Source organism: Erithacus rubecula (genome assembly GCF_903797595.1).
Source record: "Erithacus rubecula genome assembly, chromosome: 8".
NCBI classification, from domain to species: Eukaryota; Metazoa; Chordata; class Aves; order Passeriformes; family Muscicapidae; genus Erithacus; species Erithacus rubecula.
The window spans coordinates 36,655,224-36,683,072 of record NC_136659.1 but is presented as its reverse complement, the minus strand read 5'-3'; the positions used below and the strand labels follow the sequence as shown (position 1 = coordinate 36,683,072).

Sequence of the window (27,849 nt, the reverse complement as noted above, 5' to 3'; positions counted from 1 at the left end):
CAGGGACCTTAAAGCTCATCCAGTGCCACCCCTGCCACGGCAGGGACACTTCCCGCTGTCCCAGGGTGTCCCAGCCCTGCCCAGCCTGGCCTGGGGCATTCCAGGGATGGAGCAGCCACAGCTGCTCGGGGTAACCCAGCGCTTTTCTCCTAACATCTAATCTGAATCTCTTTTAAAGTCCATTCAAGGTACTGCAGAAACGCTGCAAACTGTCCAACACGTAGCTGTTGCGGGTGATTCGCTGCAGCCGATGGAGAAATCCCGGGCAGGTGCCAGAAGGCGCTGATGGGGATTTGGCAAAACCTCCCAGGATGAAAAATGGTCCTACCCCGGGCTGGTTTTGTGCATCTCTGCAGGCAGGAGCCCGAGGGCTGCAGGGCAGAGCCGAACCGAGCCCCGGTCCGGAGAGGGGACAGAACCGAACCAGCCCCGGCCCCGAGCGGGGACAGAGCCGAACCGGGCCCGAGCCGAGCGGGGACAGAGCCGAACCGAGCGGGGACAGAGCCCGAGCCGAGCCCCGGCCCGGAGCGGGGGCAGAGCCGAACCGAGCCCGAACCGAGCCCGAGCCGAGCCCCGGCACGGAGCGGGGGCAGAGCGGGGCGGGGGTCCGGGCGGGGCCGGCGGGGCCCCTCCCCGCTAAAACCGCTAAAGCCGCGGGCGGCGGGGCCGGTGAGCGGCCAAGGCGGGAGCGGCACCGGCACCGCCCGGGGAACAGCACCGGACCAGGAACGGCACCAGCACCGGGCCCGGGGCCATGCGGGGCGCGCCCCGGTCCGCGCTGCGGGCGGCGCTGCCGCTGCTGGGCGCAGCCGTGTCCCTCTGCGCAGGTACGGGGGCACCGGGAGCGGCACCGGGAGCGGCACCGGGAGCTCCGGGAGCGGTACCGGGTCCGGGGCGCACGATGGTCGCTTTCCATCCCGGCGCCGTTCGGGGGGTTCGGGCTCTCGGTGCTTTAGTCACGGCCGCGCGTCCCGAGAACTGGGTCAGCGGGGATTTACCGGAATCTCTGATCCCTGGGGCTTCCCACGCCGTCCGGCGGATCCAGCCCGGGATGCTCGGCCGGACCAGCACCGGTCCCGGTGAGAGGGGCTGTCGGTGCCGTGCCTCGTCGCCGGTCCCGGTGAGAGGGGCTGCCGGTGCCGTGTCTCATGGCCGGTCCCGGTGAGAGCGGCTGTCGGTGCCGTGTCTCATGGCCGGTCCCGGTGAGAGGGGCTGCCGGTGCCGTGTCTCATGGCCGGTCCCGGTGAGAGCGGCTGTCGGTGCCGTGTCTCATGGCCGGTCCCGGTGAGAGCGGCTGTCGGTGCCGTGTCTCATGGCCGGTCCCGGTGAGAGGGGCTGTCGGTGCCGTGTCTCATGGCCGGTCCCGGTGAGAGCGGCTGTCGGTGCCGTGTCTCATGGCCGGTCCCGGTGAGAGGGGCTGCCGGTGCCGTGTCTCATGGCCGGTCCCGGTGAGAGCGGCTGTCGGTGCCGTGCCTCATGGCCGGTCCCGGTGAGAGCGGCTGTCGGTGCCGTGTCTCATGGCCGGTCCCGGTGAGAGCGGCTGTCGGTGCCGTGTCTCATGGCCGGTCCCGGTGAGAGGGGCTGTCGGTGCCGTGCCTCATGGCCGGTCCCGGGCTCCTCCGCCCCGGCTCCTCTCTCACGAGGCGGGTGCTGGGACCCGCTCCCTCCCCTCGATCGTCCCTCTGAATCTCAACCCGCGCTCTCAGCAGCGCTCTGCAAACCAGCGCTAAGCAAGGCAGCGCACTACAGAGTATTTGACAATTTTCCTATTAGGTTTGGTGGGTTTTAGCTTGCTGTCCGTGTTTGCACCGGAGCAGTTTCCTTGTGGGATGCTCGCTGGGGCCTTGCAGAGCGGGGAGGTCGCAGCCCCAAGTGCGGGGAAGGACCGTGCCCAGCCGCTCACAGAATCCCTGGTTTTGGACAGGGAGGAGGAACCAGCTCAGCTGTGAAATCCTTCTGCGTGGTACTGCACACCTGCTGATCGCTGGTGCCTCCCCAGGGTTTAAACCTGCCCTGAGAGCTCCTCTCGTTATTCCTCCGGAGCTGCGTTACCCAGGCTGGGAGTGAGCCCAGCCCCTTGTTCTCCCGAGTGCCCGAGTTAACCCGGGCATTGCCCTGGCGTCAGCGCTTCCTTCCTCTGGATGCGTCCAGAGCTGAGGAATCGCGCTGGCTTTGCTCGTTCTTTGCACAGAACTCCTGCATTGCTCTGCTCCCCAGAGGTGCATGCGGGATCCTCTCCTCACCCCGTTCGGAGCCCGGCTCAGCACGGACCAGATGTGCACGGACCAGGCAGATGTGTGGCAATAGAGGGGACAGTCAGTGTCACTGCCTGGATGGAAAATTCCTTGTCAAACTGCTCACTTGTGACTTTAGGAGGTTTCAGTGCCGGGGACTCGCTTATGCAGCAGTTCCAGAGAGCAGGGGATCAGATCAGTGCTGTCACCCCGGGTTATCTCCGGGATGTTTTCCATGGAGTTTGTACCCACAGCCCGGTGCTGGAGCTGCCCTCAGCCCCTCACGGGTTCTGCTTCAGCTCTGTGCATGTATTGCACAAAAGCCCTGCGCTCACACTGCTCTGCTCTGCCACTCGTGTCCCATAAAGCACAACCCTCCCAAGGATACCTCTCCTCTTCAAACCTAAAAATGTCCTTTGGCAGCTTATTCCATCGGAAGTGATTTCCCTGGGTGTTGCAGCCCTTTCCCTGCCCTGTCAATATTAATTTCAATGCCTGGACTCAGCTCCTGCCAGCTGGGCTTTGCCTTGGATGCTGAGCTTTTCCAGAATGGGGATTTAGAGCATCCAGTATCCTCCTTCCAAAATGATGATATTTGCAAATGTTTATAAAATCACTCCACAGATCTATTCAAGCAATCAAAACCCTGGAACTATGTGATGTCTCTCATTCAAAGACATTTTCCTCAATTCTAGAACAAATAGTTTTCATCTCTTTCTTACATCTTTCTAGTTTTTGTCCTGTTTGTTATCAGCCCTTTTTACAGTATATTTATGTTGGGAACTTTCACTCCAATTATTTTCCTTCAGAGCCCTCTCCAGAGGGGGAACTTCTTCACATTTTTCATAATAGCCCAAGAAGTAGGTTTGGTTTTTTTAAGACCTCTCATTGCTCAAAAATCTGGTTTTGCCTTCTGGAGAAACATGTTACAAGAGAATAAATTTGGCAGGGGCCCAGTGTCACAGAATAAATTTGGCAGTGTCACTGGCATGGCTGGGGCTGGACCTGTCCCTGCTGTGCTGGGGGTGGCACTGAGCAGAGGCTGGAGCAGGGACAGGGGTGCACTGGGCACTTGGGGGTTCAGGGCTCTGGGCTGCCCCTGTCATCACCACTGGCAGCTGCTGGGGGTGCCCAGCACACTCAGGTGGCATTGGCTGGGTTTTGTTGGGCATACCTGGGAGAGGAGAGGAGAGGTTTCCTCTTGACAGTGACAGCTGGGCTGCCCAGAGCTCCTGAGTAAATGTCAAATGGTGAGTACCCAACCCCATTCATCTTCTAAGTGTGCTCTAGGATTTCCTCATAGAACCTCTCCAGAATTGCCTTTGACACGACAGCTCAGTTTCCTAATCCGTGCCTGTCCCTCTTGTTTTCTGTCCTGAAACTCTCCCTCCTTCTCCTGTGCCTTTTAGAGGTGGGTGGCAGCATCTGGTGCTACGTGGCAGAGCAGGGCTGCGTCTCTGGAGTCTCGTGTAGCGCTGTCCCCATGAGCTGAGCTGCCCAGCCCTGCCCAGGGAGGCTCAGCCTGTCTCTGCTCCCGGGGCTCGGGGTGTGCTGCTCCCGGTCAGGCACAGCTGGTTCTTGGCGTGAGGGTGCTCTCCTCTGGCTCTGAGTGCCTCAGCACGGCACAGAGCTGGAGTCCCCGTCCCTGGAGGGACCTGACAGCCATGGGGATGTGGCACCTGGGGACTTGGGTTAGTGCTGGCCTGGGCAGGCTCCCGTGTCTTCATTCAATTCTGTCAACCTGTGGTATCAGGGGGCTTGTGCTGAGTGTTCAATTCCTTCCATTTAACTTCTGAAGCTGCACTGTCAGCAATGTGTTTAAATTTTCGCTGTCTCCATGAAGCTGGTGTTTGAGCTCCTGTTCATCTCTCATTCCCATCTAGTGTCACCCTTGCTCCTCAGTTATCTCCTGCTTTGTGTACTTGATGCTGACACTTGCTGGCCAAGGGGTGGAAGCACAAAAACCATCTTGTGCTGCTTTGTGGGGAGTCAGTGCTGGCTCTGCTGCTCCTGCTCTACAAGCTCATTGCCTGGCATTGCCTTCCTGCCTGTTTTCTGGCAGTTGCACTGAAAGCCAAAAGGCAGGAAATGTCACTTTTTAGGCAAGTCAGGCAGATTATTTTCTGCTCTGAAGACCAAGTGATCCTGCCCTTGACTCATGGTGGGACTCATCCAAGAATCTGGTGTGTAGTCCCAGCTCCTATTGCAACAACAGCAGGAAAATTGTCCTTCCAAACCCTGTAGGCATTAAAAATGCCAGACCCAAGTAAACCTCTGCTCCTGGGGTCTCTGTATCCAAAAGCTGCTTTCCTCATATGTGCATCTCCCCTGGCCCCTCAGCTCCTGGTTCCTGCTGTTGTTGGTTGGGTCTTGTGAGTGCCAGCTGCCCTTGGGAGGGGACCTGTGTGACAGTGTGGCTGTGACTGCTGTCCCTGCTGGGGGGAGCCCGTGGGGTGTCTGCCCTGTGCCCTCCTGTGCCCTCCTGTGCCCTCCTGCCCTGTCTTGCCCTGTCTTCCTCTGTCCTGTCCTGTCCTGTGCCCTTTCCTGTCCTCTCCTGCCCTGTCCTCCTCTGTTCTGTCCTCTCCTGTCCTGCCCTGTGCCCTGTCCTGCTCTGTCCTGGCCCGTGGGCTTTGGGGAGGGTCAGGGCACATCTGTGAGTGGCTGCTGGAGAGTTCCATGCTCAGAGAGCTGGGCTGCTGGTTTGGATGCCTGGCATACTCTCTGCAGCCTGTTCCAGTTGTTCACTTTCTCCTCATTTCTCAACCAGAGAATGGAATGTTTTAAGGGAATTGTTGTGCTTGACTAAATAAAGGAGTCATGCTCACTACCAGATTAAAGAAAGTTTGGGAGCACATTTTCCTCTTTGGCAGTCACCTTATTCCATTCCTTGGTCTCCAGGGTGGTGGAATCCTGACTTTTGTTCTGGGGCAGTGCATCACCAATGGCATTGCCAGGGCTGCCCCCAGGAATGGCTTTGGGGAGGGAGGAAACAGTTCTTGCTGTGTGTAGGGACTGCAGAATTTCAGGGCTCTGTGGGAGGGGAGCACAGGTGCTGCTGGCCTGGGTGGTGAGAGGAAGATCCTCCATCCCTGTCCATCATCCCTCTGGTCTGCAGGGGACACCTTGCTCCTCCTCTGGGACAAAACAGAGCAGAATGAGCCAGGTGTGTAATGGAAACCTGGGATACACTGCCACTGGTTGTAGGTGGGCTGCCATGGAAGTGACCTGGACACTTCTCTCCAATGGAAGGAGCTGTCACCAACAGCCAGGAGCAGCACTGGGGCTTTCCTGAGGGAGCAGAACGGGCCCAGCACAACCTCTGGGGAGGGCAGTGGCCCTGGGGATGTCACTGGGGATGGGGACACGGCTCCTGGCAGCAGGAGGGGTTGCACAGGTGAGCTCAGGGGCTCTGTGAGGCACAGCAGGGAGGTGACACCGGGTTTGTCACCCCCTGCTCAGGGGTGGCAGTGGGAAAGGCTGAATCTTCCCAAGGACATGTTCAAGAGGGCCCAAGCTCCTGCCCTGATTCCACAGGGGCTGAGGCAGCTGAGGCAGCACAGGTGCCACTCCTGTGTTTTTATGGGTGCATCCACTCCTCTTCCTCTGCTAACAAAGGGCTCTGGATGGACACGAACACTCCTGAGCACAGGGTCAGGGATTTGCATCTGGCTTGTGATTTCTATCAATCTTTCTGTGTGAGAAGTCAGCCAAGAGCACAGGCGTGTCTGAGGTACCTGAGCTTCTGTTTTTATAGAATTGTGTTTAAAAGTGGTCTGTGAAAGTTTTCTGTGAGGAAAGTGTCTTGTCTTTCACAAAACTCCACCTCTGATCCTGTCTCTACAGTTTCCATTTTCCCCTTGGGAGGACAGGATTTGGTGGTGCAGAGCCCTTGTGTTCTGGCAGTGCTGGGTCAGTGTGGTCAGGGTGGGGTACAGAGCTCCCCAAATCCCCAGCTCCCCCCGTGTCTGTGGGGCTCAGAGGGGCTGCTGGGGATGTGCAGGGACAGTTTTGATCAGCTCTGCTCCCACATAATCTGCAAGTACAGAGTATGGATAAATCTGTCAGTTATCCCCTGCAGATGATGTAATACAGACAATTTTCCACTTTATTTTTAGACTGTGAGAAAGGGAGAAAAGCACTGACATGACGTGTCTAAAGCCCCGAAGACACTTGCAACAGTCTTGGACTCATTTCCTCAGTAATGCTTTTATTTTGCAGCTTTGGTGGTGATGTGTCTGTTGTCCTTCAGCTGGATCTCTAGTTTGTTTGTGTGTGATGAGTCCTGCTGCTGGCAGCAGCTCTGGGAGCAGGGGAGGCTCTGGGCAGGGGTTTGTGTGGGGCTGTGCCGTGTGTGGGGCACGGTGCCCGTCCTGTGCGGGCAGCAGCTCAGGCACAGCAGGACACACAGCACACGCTGCCAGGAGGATTGCTGTGCCCAGCTGGGGACAAACAGCACCAGCTGTCCCTTGAGAGGTGGCACAGGATGGGGAGGTAAGGGAACCGGGAGTGTCACAGGAACAGAAATCACACTCGTGCTGTGTCTGTCTGCGCCTCTGTGCTCCTCTGGGACTCTGAGAGTGCAGAGCCAGGGAAAGGTTTAGGCTGGAAAACCCTCTGAGACCATCGAGGCAGCTCTGACACGGCCACGGCTGACCCACCTCGTAATTCCAGCTCATCCTTCAGTAACAGGAATCCCAAAGGAAACAGAGATTTATGGCTGAAGGGATCGTCCTGAGCAGAGCAGGGCTGAGCCCGGCAGAGCAGGGCTGAGCCAGAACGGCTGCACGGACAGGGGGGGTCGGGAGATGGGGAGGGGGCGTCTGTCTGTCCTCCTGCCTGCGCCTGTCCTTCTGTCCTTCTGTCCTTCTGTCCTCCTGCCCGTGCCTGTCCTTCTGTCCTTCTGCCCGCGCCTGTCCTTCTGTCCTCCTGCCCGTGCCTGTCCTTCTGTCCTCCTGCCCGTGCCTGTCCTGGTGCTGGCACTCTGCTAGCTGTGGCACAGCTGGGGGCAGGGTCTGGCAAGGGGCGCTGTGGTTTTGGGAACTTTTGGGAGCTGCTTTTTGTGGTGGCCGCTCTTCTCCACCGCAAAAGACACATGACGTCTATGGAATGGATCTTGGTGGGACCAAGATTTGAAATGTTACTGGTGTGAATGCTGGGGACCAGTGCTGGGGGTGCCCAGTGTTCTCCTGCAGCCCAGGAGCCACTGGCCCTGAGCCCGGGCTCAACCGGGTGCCCAGGGGCCGTGCTGGGCTGGGCTGTGCCAGGCCGTGCTGTGCCAGCTGTGCCAGCTGTGCCATGCCGTGCCGTGCCCCACGCTGTCCCCCCGCAGGTCTGCAGTGCGTGTGCCAGCTGTGCCAGCTGTGCCAGCTGTGCCGGGCCGTGCCATGCCCCACACTGTCCCCCCGCAGGTCTGCAGTGCGTGTGCCAGCTGTGCCAGCTGTGCCAGCTGTGCCGGGCCGTGCCCCACACTGTCCCCCCGCAGGTCTGCAGTGCGTGTGCCAGCTGTGCCAGCTGTGCCAGCTGTGCCGTGCCATGCCCCACGCTGTCCCCCCGCAGGTCTGCAGTGCGTGTGCCAGCTGTGCCAGCTGTGCCAGCTGTGCCGGGCCGTGCCCCACGCTGTCCCCCCGCAGGTCTGCAGTGCGTGTGCCAGCTGTGCCAGCTGTGCCAGCTGTGCCGGGCCGTGCCCCACGCTGTCCCCCCGCAGGTCTGCAGTGCGTGTGCCAGCTGTGCCAGCTGTGCCATGCCGTGCCGTGCCGTGCCCCACGCTGTCCCCCCGCAGGTCTGCAGTGCGTGTGCCAGCTGTGCCAGCTGTGCCGTGCCGTGCCCCACGCTGTCCCCCCGCAGATCTGCAGTGCGTGTGCCAGCTGTGCCAGCTGTGCCAGGCTGTGCCGTGCCATACCGTGCCGTGCCCCACGCTGTCCCCCCGCAGGTCTGCAGTGCGTGTGCCAGCTGTGCCAGCTGTGCCGGGCCGTGCCCCACGCTGTCCCCCCGCAGGTCTGCAGTGCGTGTGCCAGCTGTGCCAGCTGTGCCATGCCGTGCCGTGCCCCACGCTGTCCCCCCGCAGGTCTGCAGTGCGTGTGCCAGCTGTGCCAGCTGTGCCGTGCCGTGCCCCACGCTGTCCCCCCCGCAGGTCTGCAGTGCGTGTGCCAGCTGTGCCAGCTGTGCCAGCTGTGCCGTGCCGTGCCCCACGCTGTCCCCCCGCAGATCTGCAGTGCGTGTGCCAGCTGTGCCAGCTGTGCCAGGCTGTGCCGTGCCATACCGTGCCGTGCCCCACGCTGTCCCCCCGCAGGTCTGCAGTGCGTGTGCCAGCTGTGCCAGCTGTGCCGGGCCGTGCCCCACGCTGTCCCCCCGCAGGTCTGCAGTGCGTGTGCCAGCTGTGCCAGCTGTGCCGGGCCGTGCCCCACGCTGTCCCCCCGCAGGTCTGCAGTGCGTGTGCCAGCTGTGCCAGCTGTGCCGTGCCGTGCCGTGCCCCACGCTGTCCCCCCGCAGGTCTGCAGTGCGTGTGCCAGCTGTGCCAGCTGTGCCATGCCATGCCGTGCCGTGCCCCACGCTGTCCCCCCGCAGGTCTGCAGTGCGTGTGCCAGCTGTGCCAGCTGTGCCAGCTGTGCCGTGCCGTGCCCCACGCTGTCCCCCCGCAGGTCTGCAGTGCGTGTGCCAGCTGTGCCAGCTGTGCCGGGCCGTGCCCCACGCTGTCCCCCCGCAGGTCTGCAGTGCGTGTGCCAGCTGTGCGAGCACACCAACTTCACGTGCCACACGGAGGGCGCCTGCTGGGCCTCGGTGATGCTGACCAACGGGCGCCAGGAGGTGGTCAAGTCCTGCGTGTCCCTGCCCGAGCTGCACGCTCAGGTCTTCTGCCACAGCTCCAAGAACGTCACCAAGACCGAGTGCTGCTACACCGACTTCTGCAACAACATCACACTGCGCCTGCCGCTCGGTGAGTGCCGGCGGGGCGGGGAACGGGCACGGCAGGGAACGGGCAGGGACCGGGCAGGGAATGGGCAGGGAATGGGCACGGCTGGGACCGGGCACGGCAGGGAATGGGCACGGCAAGGAATGGGCAGGGAATGGGCAGGGAATGGGCACGGCAGGGAATGGGCAGGGAATGGGCAGAGAACGGGCACGGCAGGGAATGGACCGGGCAGGGAATGGGCAGGGCAGGGACCGGGCAGGGAATGGGCAGGGAATGGGCACGGACACGGATCGGACACCGGGCAGGGACCGGACACTAGGCAGGGATAGGGCATGGGAAGGACAGGGACCGGGCAGGGCAGGGCAGATTATGGCAGAGCAAGGCAGGGCTCCTGGCCACGGGGCTTTAGAGCCTGGCTGCAAACACAGCGTGCTTTAAACCAACTTGTTCCACACTGCAAAACACAAACTGCAGCTCTGCGTGCAGGACAGGCAATTTCTTGTGCTGCTAAAGGTGTCCCAATTCAATGTTATCCCAATTCAATATTATCCCAATTCAATATTATCCCAATTCAATGTTATCCCAATTCAATATTATCCCAATTCCATGCCCTTTACAAGCACTGGCTCTTCTGGGGGCAGGAGGGACCCCAGGCCCTGCCAGGGCTGATGCAGCTGCAGCAGTGTGAGCCCTGGGAGGAGAAGGGCTGGCACTCCCAGGAGCTCTGTGTGCTGCCCAGCTGGTGCAGTGTGTGTCTGCCAGGCTCATGGCTGTGTCATGAAGTTGATTTGGTGCTTTCTAAAAATAAATATTTATACTATTTTTAGCATAATATTAGTTTAGTTTTTATGTTCTTCTTTCCAAGATCTGTGTTTATTCCAGGCTTTTTTTAAAAAAGGTGTAATATATACTATTAGATAATACCTTACAACAGTGAGATATGTTACAGGTAAGAAAGATGCAAATTAATACACAATTTAAAATTCTAACTTGAATTGAAGATGCTATCATGCAGTTCTTAATGGAATTTGAAGGGCTGTTGCTGGGCAGACCATGGGGAGCTGCCTTGGGCACTGTCACCTCCTGGTGAACCCTGCTACCCAACCTCACCAGTGCTGTGGGGCAGGAATAAGGATTATTTAATTGGTGCTGAGGATAGTTTATGTGATGCTTGTGTCCCCACAGACAATTGGGGACACAAACGTCATCCAGTCACCCCAGGACATTGGTTTTTTTTCAGCTGACCACAGAAGGGCCACACTCATTGTGGTCCTGCCCTAGGACTGTGAGGTGCCGTGGTGGTTTTTCCAAGTTGGGGAGAAAGCTGCTATTTCTAGAGGAGTGCTGGAGGCACATCTGCTGTTCCAGCACTTGAACTGGGACTTGCAAAACCTCTAGTTTCATATTTCAGTACCCAAAAAAAAAAAAAAAAAAAAAGCCTGAATTCTTACCCCGAGCCCTTTGCTCTACAGATTCGGGTAGCTGGTGTCAGCTGGAGCTGCAGCAGTGCCAGTGAGGTTTCTGTGCTGGCTTTTCCTGACAGCCCCTCCTCACTCAGCTCATGCTGTCAGGAACTGGGGACAGCCCTGGGGTCGGTCCCTTGTGTCAGACACCTGACAGGGTACAGACACCTGGGTAGGGAGGAACAGTTGTGTGTTACCTGTATCATATCTATCTATCTATCTATCTATCTATCTATCTATCTATCTATCTATCTATCTATCTATCTATCTATCTATCTATCTATCTATCTATCTATCTATCTATCTATCTATCTATCTATCTATCTATCTATCTATCTATCTATCTATCTATCTATCTATCTATCTATCTATCATCTATCTATCTATCTATCTATCTATCTATCATCTATCTATCTATCTATCTATCTATCTATCTATCTATCTATCTATCTATCTATCTATCTATCTATCTATCTATCTATCTATCTATCTATCTATCTATCTATCTAATCTATCTATCTATCTATCTATCTATCTATCTATCTATCTATCTATCTATCTATCTATCTATCTATCTATCTATCTATCTATCTATCATCTATCTATCTATCTATCTATCTATCTATCTATCTATCTATCTATCTATCTATCTATCTATCTATCTATCTATCATCTATCTATCTATCTATCTATCTATCTATCTATCTATCTATCTATCTATCTATCTATCTATCTATCTATCTATCTATCTATCTATCTATCTATCTATCTATCTATCTATCTATCTATCTATCTATCTATCTATCTATCTATCTATCTATCTATCTATCTATCTATATCTATCTATCTATCTATCTATCGCTATCTATCTATCTATCTATCTATCTATCTATCTATCTATCTATCTATCTATCTATCTATCTATCTATCTACTATCTCTATCTATATCTATCTATCTATCTATCTATCTATCTATCTATCTATCTATCTATCTATCTATCTATCATCTATCTATCTATCTATCTATCTATCTATCTATCTATCTATCTATCTATCTATCTACCTATCTCTATTTATCTCTAACTATAACTATCTCTGTTTCTCTATTTCTATGTCTCTCTATTTCTCTATCTCTATTTTCTATATCAATCACCATATATATATATATATATATATTTGTGTATTTCTATCTATATATATCTATATATCTATATCTATATCTTTGCATATATATACCTTTATATATATATATATATATATATATATATATATATATATATACGCACACCTTTATATGTGTCCTTCTGGGACACAACCCCACCCTGGGACACAACCCCACCCTTCAGCTGCTCTCCAGGGAGCTGCTCTGCTGTGCCTCAAAGGCTGGAGGGGGCTGATGCAAAGTGTCCCTGCCATGGCAGAGACTTGGATCCAGCTGAGCTTTAAGGGCCCTCCCAGCCCGAAGCATGTGAGTCTGAGTGTCCTGGATAAAGTTTGTGTGGCACAGGAGGGCCTGGAGAGCAGAGAGCAGTGCAGGGTGAGGGTCTCAGGGCAGAGCAGTGCAGGGTGAGGGTCTCAGGGCAGAGCAGTGTGTGTGGTGCCTGAATTCCCCTGGCACAGCTGCAGATGGTGATGCCTGCCCCAGCCAGGTGACCTGGGTGACAGCAACTGACTTTTCCTTTCAGGCTTTTCATTTTTTATTTTTTTTTCTTAGAGTGTCTGAAAAGCTTTAAAGATGGATTAAACCTGGATCTCTCCTTTTATATCCTTCTTGTGGGCAGGGATTTCGCTGTGGCATATTGCAATAGCAGGTGAAAATGTCAAAGTGCAGGATGAGTTTGCAGTATTTGGGTTTTTTTTCTGTGCCACCCTGGGTTCCTTTCCAGGTTTCTGCTGGTTTAACTGGGATGCTTTCTGCCCCAGTAGGTGACATGAGAGGAGCTTCTCCAGTGCCAGCAGGGCTGCAGAAAACACCTTGAGTGCTGCTGCCTCGAGGCACCTCCCTGTGATAAATCACCCCTTGTACATCCTCATTCTTGTTCTTTCTGCAGAACTCACCACCGTGCCCACAGCATGGAACAGGCTGGCTTGAGTAGTTGCTAATCAGACCTAGATTTTTCCAGCTATAGATTTGTGTCTCACAGGATTTTTGAGCCATTTTTGAGATTTAGGAGATAAGAGTTTGTGATTTCTGCCTCACCCCCCCAATGGTGACTGGAGTTTGCAGTTGCAGTGGAAGCTGGAGAAACTTAATTTTTGGACTCTAGCCCAAACTGCATTTTTGAAATGGTTTTTAAGTATTGTGTAGAGCTGACTAGAGCCTCCCCATTGATAGGATGCAATAGATTTTTTTACTACATTGGAAAGAATATGTAATTTTGCCCCCAGAGTAGCCTGGGAGCACACACAGTTCAGGGCTTCTGGGAGCCTTGCAGTGGAAGCTTTACAGTGTCAATGGCAAATGGTGTGTGAGAATGGCTTTTCCATTGGAGGGAAAAATAATTTCTTCTTTTTGCTGCCTGCAAACCACCTTGTTTACAGAATCTGGACCACAACTGCACTGTGCAACTGCAGAGTACTGCCAGATGTGCTGCTTTTGGTTCTCACATGGCAACGTCTCAGCTTCTGTTTGTGGTTATTTCTGATGAACAGAACACTCAGTGCTGGTGTGCAGCATTGTACAATAGTGCACTGGTGCTGCTGCTGGGCTCACAGTCCCTGCTGGAGCTGCTGGCCATGCTGCCAGGGCAGGTCTATTGGGAATGCAATAAAATAAGTCCCTGCTGGCACAGGGATCAGCACTGCTCCATCCTGGGCATTGATCCTGGGCCAGTCTGTGAGCACACCCTGCCCAGGCCCTTCCCAACAGGTCACTTCTTGCTGGTCCAAGCCTCCTGATGAGTTTCCTTTTGTTGCTGTTTGTGGTGGCCTAAGAACAGTGATGTTCTATTCTGTTCCTTCATGTCATGTTGTTTTCCAGGCAGTAAGGATGAGCTGATGTGGTGTGGCCAGTGTCTCCTGTGTGCTTGTCTTCACCAGCCCCTGCTGGGGATGAATGAACCTCATTCCTACCCTGAATGAGTCTGGCAAGCTCTGCAGGGAGGATGCTGCTTTGGGTGCCCCAGGGGAAGTGCTGAGCAGCCAGGGATCAGCTCATGTCCTGTGCTCTGTGCCTGCTGTGAGCTTGTCCCTGCTCCCTGCCAGAGCCAGTCCAGTCCTGCCCTGCCCAGAGCCTGTCCTGTCCTGCCCAGAGCCAGTCCTGCCCTGTCTAGAGCCAGTCCTGTCCTGCCCAGAGCCAGTCCTGCCCTGCCCAGAGCCAGTCCTGCCCTGTCTAGAGCCAGTCCTGCCCTGCCCAGAGCCAGTCCTGCCCTGTCTAGAGCCAGTCCTGTCCTGCCCAGAGCCAGTCCTGCCCTGCCCAGAGCCAGTCCTGCCCTGTCTAGAGCCAGTCCTGTCCTGCCCAGAGCCAGTCCTGCCCTGCCCAGAGCCAGTCCTGCCCTGTCTAGAGCCAGTCCTGCCCTGTCTAGAGCCAGTCCTGCCCTGCCCAGAGCCAGTCCTGCCCTGTCTAGAGCCAGTCCTGCCCTGTCTAGAGCCAGTCCTGTTCTGTCCTGTCCTGCCCAGAGCCAGTCCTGTCCTGCCCAGAGCCAGTCCTGTCCTGTCTAGAGCCAGTCCTGTTCTGTCCTGTCCTGCCCAGAGCCAGTCCTGTCCTGCCCAGAGCCAGTCCTGTCCTGCCCAGAGCCAGTCCTGTCCTGTCTAGAGCCAGTCCTGCCCTGCCCAGAGCCAGTCCTGTCCTGTCTAGAGCCAGTCCTGCCCTGTCTAGAGCCAGTCCTGCCCTGTCTAGAGCCAGTCCTGCACAGTCTGGGGTGGCAGGGCTGGTTCAGTGAGGCACCAGAGCTCCTGGGGCAGGGGATCTCTCTGTACTGTTCTCCATCCCTGTTTCAGGGAAAACTCAGCCCTGTGGAAAGAGAATGAAAAATGTTTAGGAGATCCTGGCAGTTAACAAGCAGCAGTTCCAAGGAGGAATCCTGCTCATAAATCCTCTTACAAACCTCCTGGGTCACCCCTGGAGTCATTAAAGGAAAAACCTGTGTACAAAATGTACCAGCTTTGTGTTCAGGAGAGTTGGAGCTGTACTGGTGAGCAGACAGGTGCTATTGACTGGAGGAAGGCAGCAGTGACTTTGGTCACTCTCCAGCTCCAGGTTATGGTGTGATTGTGGCCCAGCTTCTCCCTGAAGGGAAGGGGTGAACCTGGCATGGGGTGGAGTTCTTGATTCTTACATCTTCTGCAGCCCTGAGATCTCATTTGTACTCACAGTTCTGAGTGTTGAGGGCTTTTTATGGGTCATATTTCAGGTTTGTTTTATTTGAGGGGAAAGTGCTGGTTGATTTTTTTAAACTTATTTCAAATTTTAGGAATTATTTCAAATTAAAGGGAATATGCATGCATTCATGTGCAAGTGAGTCCCTTAGCAATGTCTTCCTGGAGTTTCCTGACACAGAGCTCCTTGGGTGGTGATCAGGATGCTGACCTGAGACCAAGGCTCCTGCACAAAAGGTGTGGGGGGAAAGGCTCTGTCACTTCCAGAGAACGTGAATTTTCTGTGTTCTCTGGCCAGGACAATTGTGGGAATTATCCTGAGAGGAGAAAAGGAGGTTCAGGGGTGACCTTACCACTGCCTGCACCTCCCTGAAAGGTGGCTGTGGTCCGGGGGTTGGTCTCTGTCCAGACAGCATTGACAAAATGAGAGGACAGCCTGAGCTATGCCAAGGGAAATTTAGGTTGGATGTTAGGAAAAAGCCTTTTACTGAAAGAGTGATCGAGTACTGGGATGGTCTGGCCAGGGAGGGGATGGAGTCACTGTCCCTGGGTGTGCTTAAAAAAGACTGCAGGTGGCACTGGGTGCTGTGGGTTAGCTGAGGTGTTGGGCTGGGCTGGACTCGATGGTCTTGGAGGTCTCTCCCAACCCAAAATTCTGTGATTGTGTAATTGTGTGACCGTCACTCTGTGATTGCCCTGCAGCCCTTCAGCCTGTTCTTGTCCCAGTCCCTCCAGTGTCACAGCTGGCCCTGTGTGTCTCACAGCTGTCCCCAGTGTCACTCTGTGTGTCCCAATCCCCAGTGTCACTCTCTGTGTGTCCCATTGTCCCCAGTGTCACTGTCTCTGTGTCCCACAGCCGCAGAGCCCGCTGCCCGCCCGGCGCGGCGCTGGGCGCTGCCGCTGCTGACGGTGGCCGTGCCGGTGTCCCATTGTCCCCAGTGTCACTGTCTCTGTGTCCCACAGCCGCGGAGCCCGCTGCCCGCCCGGCGCGGCGCTGGGCGCTGCCGCTGCTGACGGTGGCCGTGCCGGTGTCCCATTGTCCCCAGTGTCACTCTGTGTGTGTCCCACAGCCGCGGAGCCCGCTGCCCGCCCGGCGCGGCGCTGGGCGCTGCCGCTGCTGACGGTGGCCGTGCCGGTGTCCCTTGTCCCCAGTGTCACTGTCTGTGTGTCCCACAGCCGCGGAGCCCGCTGCCCGCCCGGCGCGGCGCTGGGCGCTGCCGCTGCTGACGGTGGCCGTGCCGGTGGCCGCGGTGCTGCTGGCGCTGCTGGCGGCCGGCGCGGCGCGGGGCTGGCGGTGCCGCCGGGCCAAGGTGCCCAGCGTGGAGGAGCCGCTGTGCGAGGGCAGCCTGCTGGGCTCGGGGAAGACGCTGCGGGATCTCATCTACGACATGACCACCTCGGGCTCCGGCTCCGGTACGTGCTGCTGCGGCTGCTTTGGGCGCTCTTCCTCCTCAAACTGCAAAGGGTCGGTCCCTTGTTGCAATGGGGGAGGTAAAACTGGAGCTCGGGAATCAGAATCCAGCGTGAAACCCACTGCTGATGGGACACGGCTGATAAAGAACGGTGCTAAACTCACCCGAGTGGGCCAGGATGCTGCTTCTGAAATTTCAGAGCAATGTTCCTCCTAGTTCCTTCAAATTCTAGTTTTGAGCAGAACATCAATGTTCTTAACATTTTCCCCATTTTTGATATCTTGTCTACTGTGATGCCTCCATTGCTATTGAGAACTTATTAAATCAAAGAAACCTAAAAATGAGGTGAGAATCACAAATTCCAGCTCATTTGACCAGTGGCTTATCTGGGATGTGTAGCCCAACTTCCCCTAACGAGAAATTTTATTGAAAACTAGGTAAGCTATGCTTGCTTTCATTTGTAAATGGAAAATGCACAAGTGGTGCCTAATTTAATTTATTTCCATGAGCTGCATACCTCTGAGGATTAAATTGTTGTTCTTCCCTAATGCTTTTTCACAGCTCTAATGAGCAGACTTTGGCTTTATTTATGCTGAAGGTTTCAACTATTCCCAGCCACCCCTGAGCCAGGAACAAGGCTGGACTTGAGCAGAGGCAGAGCCCCATGCACCAGGGTGACTTGTTCTGACTTCAGCCAAAATCAAGATTGCAGTTATTAAAAAAAAAAAAAAAAAAAAAAAAAGAATTAATATTTCCTTGTTTTAAGTCCCCAACAAACACAGGATCAAATCAAACCAGGCAGGGTTTGTGGCTGGCAAAGCAGAGTGGAGCTGCTATAATAATTTATTTTACTTTTCAAAGATTTCAGCCAGAGTGGAGCAACTAATTAACTGCAGGACAGCTGCAGTCTGTATCAAACCAAATGGAGTAGTTTGGGCCAAATTTTAAAATTTCTACTGGTGTTTTAAAAAGGTTTTTCTCTGTACAGCCACTGGGAAGTAGCATCCAGAACATGATTTGAGGAGGTTTTTGTCTGGGAGAGGGTTTTCCCTTGTTATTCTTGGAGAGCAAAGCCATGAGTGCAGCTCTCTGGGCAGGCCCAGTGCTGGGGCTGGGAGCTCCTGGCTGAGCTGTTTCACAGGAACTCTCTGCTTTCCACTAGGGCTGCCTCTGCTGGTGCAGAGAACCATTGCCAGGACCATTGTCCTGCAGGAGATCGTGGGCAAAGGGCGCTTTGGAGAAGTCTGGCGTGGGAAGTGGTGCGGGGAGGACGTGGCTGTGAAAATCTTCTCCTCCAGAGACGAGCGCTCCTGGTTCCGGGAGGCAGAGATTTACCAGACGGTGATGCTGAGGCACGACAACATCCTGGGCTTCATTGCTGCTGACAACAAGGGTGAGCAGCGTGCTGGGGCTCCAGCCTCCCAGGAGCCTTCCTGCAGCTGCCCGGGCTGGGCTGCTGAGGGTCTGCATGGCTCCAGGGGCCCCGAGGCAGAATTCAGCTTCTCAGCAGCCAGGAATGAGATCCTGGGAGTCTCTGAGAGATTCCAAAGGGAGCTTTATTCCTTCAAAGGGTTCTACCTGCGAAATCCAGTCACATAGCACAGCAAGGGGTTTTTATGGGGTTTGGGGGGATTGGGATTCTAACCAGTAAAATTAGAAGTTGAGAACTATCCAATTACTTTGAGATTCCAGGTGAGAAAAGACCAATCATCTAGTAAAGTTAAAGAGCAGTAGAAATCCTAAATGATAACAGGGGTTTCAGTAAGGGAGGAACATTTCTCATGAAAAGTTTCATTATCTCAGGGTATGAGGTCCCTTTCAGGGATCCCTTTTCAGGGACAGCTGTATCATCCAGACTTTCCAGCCCACATCCTTCCCTGGCTCTGCCTGGTGGCCGTGGCAGAGCTGGGATGATGGTTGGGCTCAATGCCCAAACGATGGCACTCACTGGGTGCTGAGCCTGTCTCAGCACAGCTTGGCTGCCCCACTCCCCTCAGCCAGACCCGAGCTGCCCTGGGCTCCTTCCCAGTGCCACAGCTGGAACACTCCATGCGTTCCCCAAAAAGGAATGGGAAGGATGAGGATTTGACAGGAAGGTCTCACGATGTGTGTGTATAACAGAAAGATCTTTGCATGTAGAATCTGAAGAAGGAATAAAAATGATAGCAAGTTTTGGTGTAGAAGAAAAGAATTGCTGAGACAGTTTTACTGAATAACTGAGAAGGCAAAGAGCAAGTGAGTTGGAAGGGGCTTTTATGACTCTGAGCAAAGGATAAGTCCACCTCAAACAAAAGATGTTTTTACCAAGCAAAAAGTTTTTCATGAGCAAACAAAAATGTCAATGTTGCAAGTTGAGAAAAGATCTCAGAATTTTCCACTGCAAGAAAACTGAAAAATAACTTCTAGCTTAAACTGTAACACACTAACCTTTTGTGACTGGAATATAGTAACATGAATATGGAAATGTCAGTAGTTATGATAGGCTGTAGGTAATAGTAAAGGTATTGATTGGTTGGCATGTTTTGAGATGCTCTGTAATGAAAAGTAAATAATGCATTGGAACCAGAACTAGAAGAAGCTTTCAGATGAACCCACAGCTGGGGGCTGGGCTCTGTCACTCACAACCAGTGAATTGCTGCATCATTTGTCTACAATAAACAGCATTTTAAAGAGCCTGCCTGCAGTTCCACATCCCTCATTTTAGGCTCTTACAAGGAAGGCTTTCCCTGGCTCGTATCTTTAATTCTCCTTCTTCTCTGTCTAGATAATGGGACGTGGACCCAGCTCTGGCTCGTGTCCGAGTACCACGAGCAGGGCTCCCTGTTTGACTACCTGAACAGGGGCACGGTGACCGTGGAGGGCATGGTCAGGCTGGCACTGTCAGTGGCCAGTGGCCTGGCCCACCTGCACATGGAGATCGTTGGCACACAAGGCAAGTGCTTCCCTCACACTTTCCTTCAAGGGCTTTAAGGAGCGTCAGTGTTCTCAGAAACGTTTATGGGTGACCTGGAACTGTGTTTTCCAAACTGTTAGCAGCAGGGGAACATGTGAGTGGTGCAGTACAGGCTGGGAAAGGTCTGTTCCCTTCCCACTTCCATTGGCTGCACTTTAAAACACCTTTATGGAAGCAGCTCTGCTGAAGGGGAGTGAGTGCCAGTGAAGGAAAAATTAGGAAAAATTTATTCTTGGGAAGGTTTGTCCAGCCCTGGCACAGGTTGCCCTGGGCAGTGGTGGGGTCACCATCTCTTAAAAGCTGTGTGGATGTGGCACTTGGGGACACAGGCAGTGGTGGCCTTGTCAGAGCTGAGGAATGGTGGGGTTCGGTGGGCTTAGAGGGGTTTTCTGACCCAACCCAGTCAGTGATTCCAGAATTTTCTAAATTAATTCGGAGGGTGAACTTCCAGTTTCTCTTGTTTGTATTTAATTCCTGAAATATTTAAATATTACTGAAATATTAAGATATTGAAACAAAAACAGCCTCAAAGTTTTCTTTTGAAGTTGACAACATTTAGCAGAGCTTTACTTGATTCAAAATAGGCTTCAACATTTCTGTAGGGTGTAGTGACAAAAGTGAATAAAACTGTTTTCACATCCTTGGTCATTACATCAAAATCGTGGCTGTTGTTATATTTCTCTTGCTGTGAGCAGGGAAGCCGGCGATCGCCCACCGGGACCTGAAATCCAAGAACATCCTGGTGAAGAGGAACGAGAGCTGCGCCATCGCCGACCTGGGGCTGGCGGTGAAGCACGACTCGGTGCTGAACACCATCGACATCCCCCAGAACCCCCGCGTGGGCACCCGCAGGTGGGACAGCAGCGCTGGGACTGTCCTGTCCTGCTGTGAGGGACAGCTGTCTGCCACCAAAGGCAGGAGCTTCTCTTTGAAACGGAGAATGTAAACACCCCCCTCCAAATTATTAGCATTTTGAAATTACGGGGCTTTCAGGCAAAGATATGGGAATAGGAATAACAGTTCTTTACTAAGAAAATTAAAATAGCAATGCAGTATTACACAGAACAATCCCAACCCTGCCAGAGTCAGAATCCAAGCTGGCACAGTCAGTCAGTCAGGGTGGTGGCACAGTCCCATTCCATGGTGCTGCATCCTCCTGCAGGGGCAGATGTGGCTCAGCTGGAGCAGTGCTCCTGGAGAAGGTGCAGTTTCCTCTGAAGCTCCAGGGATGATGTGGGAGGGTCTGGTTTTCCTCTGGGATCCAGTGGGAAAGGTGCTCTGGTGTTCCAAATCTCAGTTTTTCTCTGGATATGAAAGGCTTGGCTCCTGCCCTGGCTGGAGCATCTCCCAGTGGGATGATGGAATTTTATCAGCCATGCCCTGGGACTCAGTGGCCATGAACAGGAGATATCTCCTGGAGGGAGGATGGGCTGTGGGAAGATAAAGATGATTGCCCAGCTGGTTTAAAGATGGCCATGAGCAGATAATGTGTGCCAGGAGATCAGGGGCACTGCCACACCCAGTTTGTAACAATGGCCCATTAACAGGAGATATCTCCCACAGGGATAAGAATCGCTGCCACACCCAGTTTTTAACAATGGCCCATTAACAGGTGACACCTCCTGGATGAAGGGTGGGTCATGAGAAAGATAAAGATGATTGCCCAACTGGTTTAAAGATGCCATTAGCAGATAATGTGTGCCAGGAGATCAGGGGCACTGCCACACCCGGGTCAGCAGATGGTGTCAGAATTCACATTGCTGGCCACATCAACCCAACACAGCTCCTGACAGCCCTTCCCTGCCCCAACCACATCCCTGTGCCCTGGGATGGCACAGCCCCTGGGGCGGGTGGGGAGGGGGTCACAGACTCTGCTGTGGGATGGAGCTCTGTGCCCCATGGGCACTGTGTGCTGCTCACCCCTGGATCCCTGGATGGACAGGGCACAGCTGCCAGCCCCACGAGGGGTCACAGGGCCCTGGCAGGTGGCAGCACAGCCTTCTGCAGGAGCTGCCCCAGCAAAGTGACCCTGTGTGCCCCCAGGTACATGGCCCCCGAGATCCTGGAGGACGCCATGAACGTCAGCATCTTCGAGTCCTTCAAGCGCGCAGACATGTACTCGCTGGGGCTGGTGTACTGGGAGATAGCCCGCAGGTGCTCTGCTGGAGGTGAGCCTTTGCCCTTCTCACCCAGCCCCACAATGGCTGGGGCTGGAAGGGGCAGCAGAGCCCTCCTGTTCCACCCCCTGCCCTGGGCACCTGCACAATAAACCTTCCCCAGGGATCACTGAGGAGTACCAGCTGCCTTACTACGACCTCGTGCCTTCTGATCCTTCCATAGAAGATATGAGAAGGGTTGTCTGTGAACAGAAGCTCAGACCAAGTATTCCAAACCAGTGGCAAAGCTGTGAGGTAAAAGCAGTTTTCTAGTTTATTCTAAATTTATTTTGTAGGGTTTTTTTTCTAGTTTTATTTTGTTATTTGTATTTTCAAGTTTAATTTAAGGCAGAATTTTCTAGTGAGAGATAGGACACTCAGTGCCCAGCTTCTCCTGAATTTAGAAGCTTCAGATGTCTAATTCTCCTTCTGATCAATACAGAGAAAACTCTGCACCAAGTGCTCAAAGCTGTCAAAGGCAGGTCTTAATTGATGCTGCTGCTCTTGTGTCATGGTGCAGAGAGCTGCACTTTATCTCCCTGTATGAAAACCAGAAATCAGGGGGTGGTGGTTGTGTCCCTGGCTACTGTCTGTCCCCCTGCAGATGCTGGTATCACCATGGGTACTGCCCTTGTCCCACCACAGACTCTGTGGTTGTACCCTGGCAGGTTTTATCTCCCTGAAGGTCCTGTTTGTACCCCATTTCTTCCCCCAGACCCTGTTTGTGCCCGATTTCTGTCCCCAGACCCTGTCTATCCCCTGGGTGCTGTTTTACCCCTTGTCTGTCCCCTGTCTGTCCCCTGGGTGCTGTTTTACCCCCTCTCTGTCCCCTGTCTATCCCCTGGGTGCTGTTTTACCCCCTGTCTGTCCCCTGTCTGTCCCCTGGGTGCTGTTTTACCCCCTCTCTGTCCCGTTCCAGGCGCTGCGGGTGCTGGGCCGGCTGATGCGCGAGTGCCCCGTTCCTGTCCCCAGACCCTCTCTGTCCCCTCTCTGTCCCCTCTCTGTCCCCGGGGTGCTGTTTTACCCCCTGCAGCCCTGTCTGTATCCCGTTTCTGTCCCGTTCCAGGCGCTGCGGGTGCTGGGCCGGCTGATGCGCGAGTGCTGGCGCTCCAGCGGCGCCGCCCGTCTCACCGCGCTGCGCGTCAAGAAAACGCTGTCGCAGCTCTGCGTGCCCGAGGGCTGCAAGGCCTGAAGCTCCGGGGGAAGCCGAGCCGTGTCCGTCGTTCCCGTGTCCGTCGTTCCCGTACCCATCACTCCCGTGTCCATCGTTCCCGTGTCTGTCGTTCCCGTGTCCGTCGTTCCCGTATACGTCGTTCCCGTGCTCATCATTCCCGTGCTCATCGTTCCCGTGCCTATCACTCCCGTGTCCGTCGTTCCCGTGTCCACCATTCCCGTGCCCATCACTCCTGTGTCCATCGTTCGTTCCCGTGTCCGTCGTTCCCGTGTCCATCATTCCCGTGCCCATCACTCCTGTGTCCATCGTTCGTACCCGTGTCCGTCGTTCGTTCCCGTGTCCGTCGTTCGTTCCCGTGTCCGTCGTTCCCGTGTCCGTCGTTCCCGTGTCCATCATTCCCGTGCCCATCACTCCTGTGTCCGTCGTTCGTTCCCGTGTCCGTCGTTCGTACCCGTGTCCGTCGTTCCCGTGTCCGTCATTCCCGTGTCCATCGCGCTTTTGTTCTGCTCTACCTCAGCCCGCCGGGTCCGCAGCTCGGCTCTCGCAGCTCGGCACTCGCAGCTCGCGTTTGGCACAGCGAGTCCGGCACTCGCTTTGGGTTTTTTCAGTAAATCAGACACCGGTGAATGGCGGGGAGGAGCTTAAAGCATCGTGACAGTGTAGAAATACTTTTTTGCTGTTGTGCTTTTCATCCTTGTCAGGTGCCAAACGTCCTGGAAGTGTCTGGTGTTGGTCAAAGGCTGTTTGTGAGACAAATCTCGTGTTCTGTCCTCAAACCAAACAAAAGACCAAACTAACCCAGCTTTTTACCGGTATTTTTTTGCAGGGATCTGAAAAAGGGTTGTCAGTAAATGTATTTTGAACTACTATATTTATAATTAACCAAGAGTTTAGAAAAGATGGAAAATCCTCTAAGTGTGTACACTGTGAACAAAACCATTGAGTCAGTTCCCTATTGACATTTATTTTTATTGTCCAGTTTCATGTACAATATCATGGTTAAAATTTGAGTTGTTTTACTCTCTCTTTTGTTCATCGAACAGATCAATTAAGGGACAACTTTTCAACAGTTAGTAGGAAAAACAACAGGGCCAATACTTTTCTGTTAGCTGTAAGGAATGGAACAGGAGGAATTCTGCCTAAACTAAGAAAATATTTATTTTTAGCAATGTTTTTCCAATCATTGGCAACATTTTTTAGTGCCTTTTGATGTATTAGGGGGAAGATTTAACAAGATTTTACAGAATTTTACAACAGCACCAGGCTGATGATGAATATTAACGTTTCTGACCAGGTTTCCATTATATCACAAGCCAGGAAAGTGAGATGTTGTGTTAAAATGAACATTCAGCAATGTTCTGGCAGATTGTGAATTTTGCCCCACTCTGTGGCTCACGTATTTGAATATAGTGTTGGAATATTTTTAATAGGCAAAATTATGCATTTTGTAGTCTTATGGTCTTACCTTAAAAAAATCCTTAACTTAAAAAGGAAGAACCAAAACTTTATTTTTTTTATGTGAGAAAAGAGTTTCAGTTTCCAATTCCCCCCCTGGAGTCTCTGAAAAATGTTGACCAGCCTGGTAATTTGAGCAAGACCCTTGTGGTGCCTGGCTGGGAGGTGTGGGGAGGATGCTCAGGCTCAGCCCCTCCTCACACTGGCACAGCCCCAGCCCTGAAGCTTTAACCTTTTCCCTGGACATCCCCTTGGCATCAGACATTATGGTCTGTTTGCCCTGGCTTTTCACCTAACTGTGTTTCTGCACTGGTTTTCTTTTCTCTTTGTTGTTGAGAGGTGAATGTACATTGTGATCAGCCAGAGTTAACTGAGCCAAGGGGCTGATGTTGTTGTGTTGAGCTCTGAAATGTTTGTAAACTCTGCACTCCTTTAGAAGAAGTCCAAAGAACTCTTGTTTCAGTGGCCTTTCCCCTCCGTGTGGGTTTGTCCTGTTTAATTCAAGCACAGAGGTTATGCCAAAGCACTTCTGTGCAGTTCAGGGAGGCTTAGGTTTCCTCAGAGGTTGCAATGTTCCTGGTAATCTTCACTTACAGCACAAGTTCTTAAGCTCATGAGAATTTTCGAGGTCAAGGATGCTCAAAACCTGTCACCACATTCAGCCTCTCTGAATTGATGCTTCTAACTGGAGGCAGTTATTTATTAATTACTTCTAATTACAATCTAAAGCTTAATGTAGGGATTATGCACTGAAAGGGAAAGTTAATTCATGTTGCCTGTACACCTAATTTTTTTTTTTTGTGTGTGTGTGTTACTTGAACTGCTTCCCCCAGACACTCCTTTAGAAGTTCAGGCTGTAATCTCCTCTGCACTTCCCTACTTTTATAATTTGCACTTAATCAAGCTCATTCCCTCACCTGACAGTATAAAGAACCCTACAATGTTTTAGCCATTGCTGTGTCACTTGTTTGCTTGCTAAATTCAGGAATTATAAATAAATTAGTTTAGAAATATTCCCAGTCCCTACAAGGGGTCTGGGCTTTGATCAGGGCAAGTTCTTCTGTCCGTGTCAGCTGGAGCTGCTGTGCCAAGGGTGGGCTCAGGGCTGTCCCAGCTCCCCTGGCACACGGGGAGGAGGTGCTGGGGTCTGCCTGGGGACAGTGTCACAGTGTCAGTGTCACAGTGTCAGTGTCACAGTGCCACAGTGTCTGTGTCAGTGTCACAGTGTCAGTGTCACAGTGTCACAGTGTCACAGTGTCAGTGTCACAGTGCCACAGTGTCAGTGTCACAGTGTCTCAGTGTCACAGTGTCAGTGTCACAGTGTCACAGTGTCAGTGTCAGTGTCACAGTGCCACAGTGCCACAGTGCCACAGGACAGGGACGGGGTGGCACTGGGGGCTCTGCCCTCTTTTGGGTGCTCAGGGGACAGGCACAAGCCCATGTTTGTGTCGATGGAGGGGGCTCAGCCCCCTGCTGTGGCTCAGTGGGGTCTGTGATGTGTCCTGGGCCACACCTGGGTGTCCCCAGCAGCACTGCAAACACGTCCCCTCCTCTGCCCAGCTGTGCACGCTGAGCTGTGATCCCAGGGATCACCCCCAGGCTGAGGGACCCCAATCCTCCCAAAGCTTCTAGGGAAAAACATCCATGTCCTGCTCTAATGGGCAGAACAGTATTTATGAATGTACAGGGAATAAGTGTTGAGGTACAATATATTTCTACAGAATATAAGAAATGTGCAATAAACTGTAACTTACACTGAATGTATTTTTGGCATAAATGGACCAGATGTATTTTGAATGTAGCTATGACATTGTGTCTAAGCCTGCTGTGATTCTCAGTCCCTAAGACAAACGTGTCGTGTTCTGTCAATCCACAAACCACTTCCTGAGTTGTCTGTTTTTAAAAGAAGCATTAGTATTTTATCTGGAAATTGTAATATTTCTGAACTAAGTATAACAGTGCAGTGCTAACTTCAGCCCTGGTCTTGTGAAATATCTGATCTGTGTACACTGCAGAGTTATTTTTAAAACTATTGCTCAAGTTATTGCTTGATATTGCAGCTGCCTGGATGTAAATAATGGTTTAGCTGTTGTATTTTGTATGCGAATCTGGGGAAGACGTGGCAATTTTAATAAATTCAGCATACTCTGCCCTTGTGTGCCCGCGGCCTGACACTGTTCTTATGTTCATGGTGTGGGGGAGAAGGGCAGAGCCTGTGTGCACCTGTGGAAACCTCACTGGTGGCTCTTGCACCCGCAGCAGTGTGAGCTCTCACTGAGCTCCCTTTCACACAACTCCCTGACCTTGTTCTTCCAGCTCTGGAGATTTTCAGTGCTGTAAATCTGAGTGGGACCTGCACACCCTGAGCACCTCAGTGTCAGAGTGTCTATGCTTGAAAATCCCCCTGGTAAAATCTGAGAATTGAAGCCAGGCTTTATTTTAAATTAAGGTGTGTCGGAATGAAATCTGTCGTGCTGTGACCCAAGAAACTCTAGTGGCTTTTGAAGGACATTGTGGGATTATTTTTTTGTCCTGTGTCGGGGCTGTGGGGTGCCTGCCAGGGATGAGGGGTGCGTGCTGGGTTGTGGGGTGTGTGGGGTGTGTGCCGGGGCAGTGGGGTGTGTGGGGTGCCTGCTGGGCTGTGGGGTGTGGGGTGTGTGCCGGTGCGGGGCAGCGCAGGGTGTCGGGGCTGCACCAAGGGGCTGCACCAAGGGGCTGCACCGAGGGGCTGCACCAAGGGGCTGCACCGAGGGGATGCTCTGCGCCCTGCTGAGCGGTGCCGCTCGTTGCTGCCCCCAGCTCGTTTGCAGATGAGTCACTGGGTTTCAGGAACGTCAGACGGATGCCGCAGGAACCCGAGGGCGCTGTGTTTTCATCACATCGCAGGGTGGCCGCGGGCAGGAAAAGGGGAAGCGGCTTTGAGGCACCCCGCGCTCTGTGCATGCAAGTGAGGAGATGACACCAGAGAGTTTTCTCAGGAAAAGGGAGAGAGCTTTCTCCTTGCCTGCTGTGCTTTTTTTAACACCTTTTTTTTTTCCCCTGAACCCGGAGGGGTTCCCCCAAGGAGCTCGGAGGTGAAGGACGGGTGTAAATGCGGTTTTGGGGTGTTGCTGCGGAGCGCGGCGCTTCCCTGTCGCTGTCTGTCCCCAGGAGAGGCACAGGGGGCCGCGGGCACTGGCCGCACATCCGCCCCCAGCCTCCTCCAGGTGTCTCCTAACAGGCTGTTTCTGTCTCGGAGGAGCCGGGCCTTTGAGGGATGAACGCTCAGGATGGGGAAGGACTGAACTGGAGCCACCCAGGCAAAGAGGGGAAGGGTCCCCTGCAGTGGCACCGGCTGCTCCTGTGCTTCTCCAGCACATCCAGCACCAGCGAATCGGAGGCTGCTCAAAGCCACTCTGAAATAACAACAGGTCAGGTAATAACGAGAGAAAAACCGACCCAGCCGGAAGCTGAGAGTCATGAATCTTCCTGGAGCTCTGGGCATGCAGGAAAGGTGCAGGGGTGACATCTGGCCAGGGCTGTCTCTGTGCCAGGTCAGCCCCTGAGCCCTGTCCTGGGCACTCTGCGGGTTTTGCTGTGTGTGCCCAGCCCTGCTGTGCCAGGGAGCCCCCTGCTCCCCACGGCGATCTCAGTGCCAAGGGCACCGTCCTGCCCTCGCTCTGCCACATTTCCAGCCTCTGCCGTGGCCTCCAGCTCATTTCCCTCCCTGCAGCCAAAGGCAGAGTTATTTTCCCGACTTTGCCAAAAGGTGAGCTGAGGGATGCCGGGGATGCCG

The 27,849-nt window shown here is 53.6% G+C and overlaps 1 protein-coding gene across 1 annotated transcript; it reads left to right on the top strand.

The window, feature by feature from the left end:
• The first annotated feature begins 708 nt into the window (after window positions 1–708).
• On the top strand, window positions 709–22,666 carry ACVR1C (activin A receptor type 1C). The gene is made up of 9 exons (XM_079310441.1): window positions 709–827; window positions 8,938–9,168; window positions 16,101–16,337; window positions 17,499–17,729; window positions 19,101–19,268; window positions 19,985–20,141; window positions 21,333–21,457; window positions 21,570–21,700; window positions 22,512–22,666. The coding sequence occupies exons 1-9, from the start codon at window positions 755–757 to the stop codon at window positions 22,635–22,637; spliced, it is 1,479 nt and encodes a 492-aa protein (XP_079166567.1). The 5' UTR covers window positions 709–754; the 3' UTR covers window positions 22,638–22,666.
• Window positions 22,667–27,849: the final 5,183 nt, after the last annotated feature.